This window comes from Vicia villosa, linkage group LG1 (genome assembly GCF_029867415.1).
Source record: "Vicia villosa cultivar HV-30 ecotype Madison, WI linkage group LG1, Vvil1.0, whole genome shotgun sequence".
Lineage (NCBI taxonomy): Eukaryota > Viridiplantae > Streptophyta > Magnoliopsida > Fabales > Fabaceae > Vicia > Vicia villosa.
The window spans coordinates 81,045,054-81,051,053 of NC_081180.1; the positions used below are offsets into that span (position 1 = coordinate 81,045,054).

Below are 6,000 nucleotides of genomic sequence, written 5' to 3' on the forward strand. Positions count from 1 at the left end.
GTGTGGGATGTTCAGTCTGAAGAAAATTTTACCGAATTGAAGAGAAGATTGACGACGGCTCCTATTTTGATGTTACCTAATCCGGGAGAGTCTTTTGTAGTGTATTGTGATGCTTCTAAGATGGGTTTAGGAGGTGTACTCATGCATAATGATAAGTTAGTTGCTTATGCGTCAAGACAGTCGAGAATTCATGAAAAGAACTATCCTACGCATGATTTAAAGCTTGCTGCAGTTTTTTTGTGTGCTGAAGATTTGGAGGCATTATCTTTATGGTTCTAGATTTGAAGTATTTAGTGACCATAAAAGTTTAAATTATCTAATTGATTAGAAAGAATTAAATATGAGACAACGAAGATGGTTAGAATTGTTGAAGGATTATGATTTTAGCTTGAATTATCATCCAGGTAAAGCTAATGTTGTGGTTGATGCTTTAAGCCGAAAGACTTTTCATATGTCGGCAATGATGGTTAAAGAGTTGGAATTAATTGAACAGTTCAGAGATATGAGTTTGGTTTGTGAAGTGATATCGCAAAGTGTGATGTTGGGTATGCTGAAGATTAATAATGATTTCCTAGACAGTATCAGAGAAGCTCAGAAATTAGATGTGAAGTTGGTAGATTCTATGGTTGGGATTGATCAGTCTCAGAATAATGATTTCAAGTTAGATGCGCAAGGTGTTTTGAGGTTTCGCAATCGAATTTGTATTCACGATGATACGAAGATGAAAAGAATGATTCTCGAAGAAAGCCATAGAAGTAGTTTGAGTATTCATCCGGGAGCTATTAAAATGTATCAAGATTTGAAGAACTTGTTTTGGTGGCCTGGGATGAAACGCGACGTAGCGCAGTTTGTGTATGCATGTTTAACTTGCCAGAAGTCAAAAGTTGAACATCAGAAACCTGCAGGGGTGATGCAACCGTATGAAGTTCCATAATGGAAATGAGATAGCATTTCAATGGACTTTGTGACGGGATTACCTAATACTTCAAGAGGACATGATACGATTTGGATGATTGTTAATAGGCTTACAAAGTCGGCTCATTTTTCCTATTAACATCAGTTTTCCAGTACTGAAGTTGGCGGAGATTTATACAAGTGTAATCATGAAGCTGCATGGTGTTCCTCTGTGTATTATTTCGGATAGAGATTCGAGGTTTACTTCAGATTTTTGGAAGAGTTTGCAAGAGACGTTGGGTTCTAAGTTGAGGCTGAGTTCAGCGTATCATCCTCAAATGAATAAAGATCCGAAATTTACTTCATTCTCATGTTCTCACATAAAAATATCATTCTCGTATATATATATATATATATATATATATATATATATATATATATATATATATATATATATATATATATATATATATAATGTGCCAAATCTACCATGTTATTTGTAAATTTGTAAATAATAATAAAGAAAATAGGAGAAACTACAATTTAACTTCAAAGAGTAACATTTAGCCACAACGAAGTCAACAATTTATTTTAATAAAGAAAAATGTATAGCAAATTAAACAAAAATTACCATGTTATTTGTAAATAATAATAAAGAAAATAGGAGAAACTACAATTTAACTTCAAAGAGTAACATGTAGCCACAATGAAGTCAACAATTTATTTTAATAAAGAAAAATGTATAGCAAATTAAACATAAATCATAATGATTCTAAATAATGTGACCTATCATAAATACTTCTTCGGTACCTCGCTCTCACCATTTCATTAAGAATATTCATGTCTAATATCTGAATTGGTCATCTACTAATCTATCTACCCATATAAATAGACCAACTCTAAACATTGATACTTAAGTTACGTTTAACTTATGTTATCAACAAAAAAAGAAGTTACGTTTTACTTAAATCTAAATCACACTAGTATCAAACTTTGACCTAGGTTCACCATTAACATAGGTCTTATAACTTTTAATAACACCATTATTTTTCTAAAATTTTGGGGAGCACAAGTGAGATGCACTATAGTTATCAACACCGGCCACGCCCATGCCAATTGCCCATAGTCTCCACCGAAAGCAACTTATATATAAAGACAAAAAGATTCCATTCACCCGTCAAAGCTACAATATAACATCTAATAAACAAACACATCTTTCCAACAATCTTTTTCTTTGTTCATACAATTTCAAGTCAACAAAAGTTGGAAAAAAGCTAAAAACATTGATCTCAAAACATGGTTCAATCAAGTTACATCACTATCATTACATTCAAAAAATTAATTAAAACCAACGGTGGAAATCTTCTCTAAAGTTTGTAGTACTTCTTTCATGGACGGTCTCTTTTGTGGGACAAGAGAAACACAATTTAACCCCAACTTGAAACACGTGAACACAGCATTTTCTCTACCTTCAATCTCATGTTTAATAGCCACGTCAGCCAACCTCAAAACCCGGTTTTTATCTTCTTCAACCGAACCGGACGAAACAGACCACTGGTCCAATTCCCGGTCCGAGAAAACCCTCCCGCTAAAAAGCTCCAACAAAACAACCCCAAATGAATACACATCCATTTTAGCGTTTGGTTTTATGTTTTGGAAAGATTCCGGTGCTTGATATTGTTGTACTTGACCACCACCGCAACCACCACCGCCACTCGTCGACGATGACGACCCCATTGTCGTATACGGACTCGGAGTCGAACCAATGAGAAACTCTTGTTGCTGTTGTGTTTTCTGGTTCACTAATTGCCTAGCTGAACCGTTTCCTCTATGGTTGATATCATTCAGAAGAAGCAAATCAAGTCCAAAATCACTTATAATTGGTTCCATTTCAGAATTCAATAAAATGTTACTTGGTTTAACATTTCCATGCACATATTTCTTTTCATGAATGTAAGCAAGTCCTCTAGCCATCCCTTTCCCTATCTTCAACCGCAATTCCAAAGATAAATTCATCGGCGACAAACCCCCTCTTCCTAAAACATAAACATGATTCAGAGATCAGATACATTTATTATTTAATGAATCTAAAAAATCATTCAACAAATACATTAATTATTCAATAAACCTAAAAAATTATCTGTTTCTTATTATAAAGACCGCATAGATGGAATATTTCATATAATTCAAAACTAAATACAAAGAAAAAGTAATATGGACTTACTGTAACCAATAGCAGAGAGGCTGCCATTAGGAACAAAATCAGAGATAACAAGCTTCTCATCTTCACCCCAACAGAAACCACGAATCCTAACCAAATTAGGATGACGAATCTTTGCGATAACTCTAACTTGATTCTCAAACTCTTTCATTCTTTCAACACCGCATTCGCCGATCCTTCTAACAGCAAAAACTCTTCCATCCTGCAACACTGCTTTATACACAATACTGGCACGGCTTGTTCCAAGTATATAAGCTGAAGCCTTCAACAATGTTTCCAAATCCATCTTAGTCTCGCCGTCTACCGTTACCAGTGTACCTTCTTTCGGAAGGTTCTGGATTTCACGGTCACTGTCATCAGAAGTTGTTGCTTCTGATGTTTCTTCTTGCTGATTAACTGTTAAACAGCAAGAAGAACATTGAAGTGAGTGTGTTTTCAGAGATTGTTGTTCTTGTTTGGCTACAGTTTCTGATGCATTCTTCTCTTGAAGAACATTGGTTGATTTTGGATATCTTTTCTTTCTTTGTTGATAGACAAAAAGTATGATAAGAGCTAAAATTCCCATGCCTGCTATATCTCCAACAACAATGGCTGCTATTGTAGCAGGTTTTAGACCATTCTGTGAACCACCACTAGTTGTAGTTGTAGTTGATGTGTTTGTGTTATTTCCTGAGTCGATTGTTCTTGGTATGGCAGCAATTGCTGGTGAAGATGAGTTTGTGATATGTGGTGCAGTAGACATAGTAGATGGAATAGTACAAAGAGTCTTGAGAGGTTTTCCACATAGATCAGAGTTTCCAGAGAGTGATTCCATTTTTTGATTGAACAAAGATTCAGGTATTGGTCCTGTTAGGTTGTTGAATGAGAGATCAATTGTAGATTTTTCCGGAATGTGCCTTGTAAATGTTTGTGGAATTGCTCCTGAGAGTTTGTTATAAGAGAGATTCAAGTATTGGAGATTTTGGCCTTGGAAGTTACTTGGGAGAGAACCGTTGAGTAGATTAGAGGACAGATCTAGAATCACAACAGAGTTGAAACCATTTGGGATTTCACCAGAAAAATAGTTACTTTTGAGAGAAACAATGGTTAGATTGTGAAGAGAAGTGAGGTTTTCTGGGATTGACCCAGCAAAGGCATTCTCAGAAAGGTTGAGAATTTGTAGGTTTGTTGATAAACCAACCAACTCAGGTAGTTTACCTGAGATGACATTGTTGGAGAGTGAAAGGAACTGTAGTTGAGAAGAGTTGAAGATAGAGTTTGGTAATGAACCGTTGAGGAAATTGTTTGAGAGATCAATGTGATGAAGGTTTTGAATAAAGCCTAACTCTTCTGCAATGGAACCAAGAAGTTGGCTATTAGGTAGAATCAAGCTGGTTACTCTAAAGAAATCAGGTGTATTAGGAGATCCTAGTTCACTACATGCAACTCCATGCCATGAACATGGAGTTGCATCATCATAGTTCCAGTTTTCAAAGACTGATAAAGGGTCACTGAGGATGGAGTATCTGAATTTCAGCAAGAAAATTCCATCAGAGTTAAGAGCAACTGAGTATTGAAGAAGTAGAAGAACAAAAAAAGATGAAACTCTCAAGAGGGTGTTAAGTTTCAATTTCATCGTGATGATTTACTTAGATGACACATTGGAATTGCAAGAACAAGTTCGTTCATATGATGCAGAAAAACAACAATCAAGACAAAGGATATGGTTACTAACTACAATATGTTTGTTCTGTTCACCAAATCTTTGTGAAGTTGTTAAAGAATGAAAAACGAATAAGAGTATGGAGAAAAAGAAAGGTAGCAGAAAGCAAAGACAAATAAATCTCTTCCTTTGTGCAGTTGATAGAGATGAAATGAACCTAACTGAAGTTAAGATAATAAAAGTGGGATATATGGTTTTGCTGCACCTACTATCTACGTCATGTTAGAAAAAAACAAAAAATTATTTATAGAAATAATTGGAAAATGGAACAGAAAGGAATCTAGTTCATACTACAAGACACCTATGTGAGTTGGAGTCCATAATTTTTGTGTGGGTGAAAAATGAAAATTTTAAAAGGGTGATTTTACTGTTTTTTTAAGACAGTAGGAAATGCACAAGTTTTTAGGAAATGAAATTATATTCAAAGGTGGTAGAGTGTTTTGCAGATGTCAGGACATTGTTTTTATTTTATTGGTGTATGATTGTTTTTAGACTATACTTTGTTGGAGAATAAACTATAGTTCTTGTACTGTCCTAGGCACGAGTCATGTGTGAAAAGTATCAGGCACACCGCATTTTAATTTTATATCAAACTTTAGTTTGTTTTATTTGAGGTAAGTTTTTTATAACATTTTATGATGTTATACTCTAGGACCAATATCGGTTGAAGAGTTATAGTTCACACGGTCTACTCTATGTCAAGAAAAACTTATTAGTATCTATTTTGGTATTTTTAGAGCTAAGAGGAAGAGAAAATGGAGAAATTTGGAAGAAGAAAAAAACAAGGGAAGGAGAGAATAATAGTTCTCTATGTTGCATGAGAGATTTGTTTTTATCTATAGAACTAAAATCCATATATACGTTGGGCAAGGAGAGGAGGCTATAATGATAGTTCTCTTTTGTCAATTAAGGTAACAATTGAATAAAACAATTAATATCTAAAAGATTTAATTAAAAAAATTTCCCCCATTCAAATCATATTTCTATTTATATATATGGTTAATCTTGTTTGTATCCAATATGTTATAGAAGATCAAACATTTGCGTTTATAAATACAAACAATTGTATCAATTTGTAACTAATTTTTCATTAATCAAAAAGTTTATTACAATATAGGGTTAATAGTAATTCACCCCCTGTAATGTTAGCGAATTTTGTTTTTGCCCCCTCCCTACCCTTTGG

The 6,000-nt window shown here is 34.2% G+C and overlaps 1 protein-coding gene across 1 annotated transcript; it reads right to left on the reverse strand.

Annotated features, from left to right (window-relative positions):
* Positions 1 to 1,961: 1,961 nt before the first annotated feature.
* LOC131643323 (receptor protein kinase-like protein At4g34220) lies at positions 1,962 to 4,982 on the reverse strand. The gene is made up of 2 exons (XM_058913515.1): positions 3,119 to 4,982; positions 1,962 to 2,930 (listed from the first exon to the last, which is right to left on the reverse strand). The coding sequence occupies exons 1-2, from the start codon at positions 4,728 to 4,730 to the stop codon at positions 2,233 to 2,235; spliced, it is 2,310 nt and encodes a 769-aa protein (XP_058769498.1). The 5' UTR covers positions 4,731 to 4,982; the 3' UTR covers positions 1,962 to 2,232.
* Between the last annotated feature and the right edge of the window lie 1,018 nt (positions 4,983 to 6,000).

Bases quoted from the DNA above. Each gene is read 5' to 3' on its own strand.
- LOC131643323 (XM_058913515.1), bottom strand. From the start codon at position 4,730: ATGAAATTGAAACTTAACACCCTCTTGAGAGTTTCATCTTTTTTTGTT. The intron at 2,931-3,118 runs GTAAGTCCATAT...TTTATGTTTTAG, and splicing joins CCTCTCTGCTATTGGTTACA to GAAGAGGGGGTTTGTCGCCG.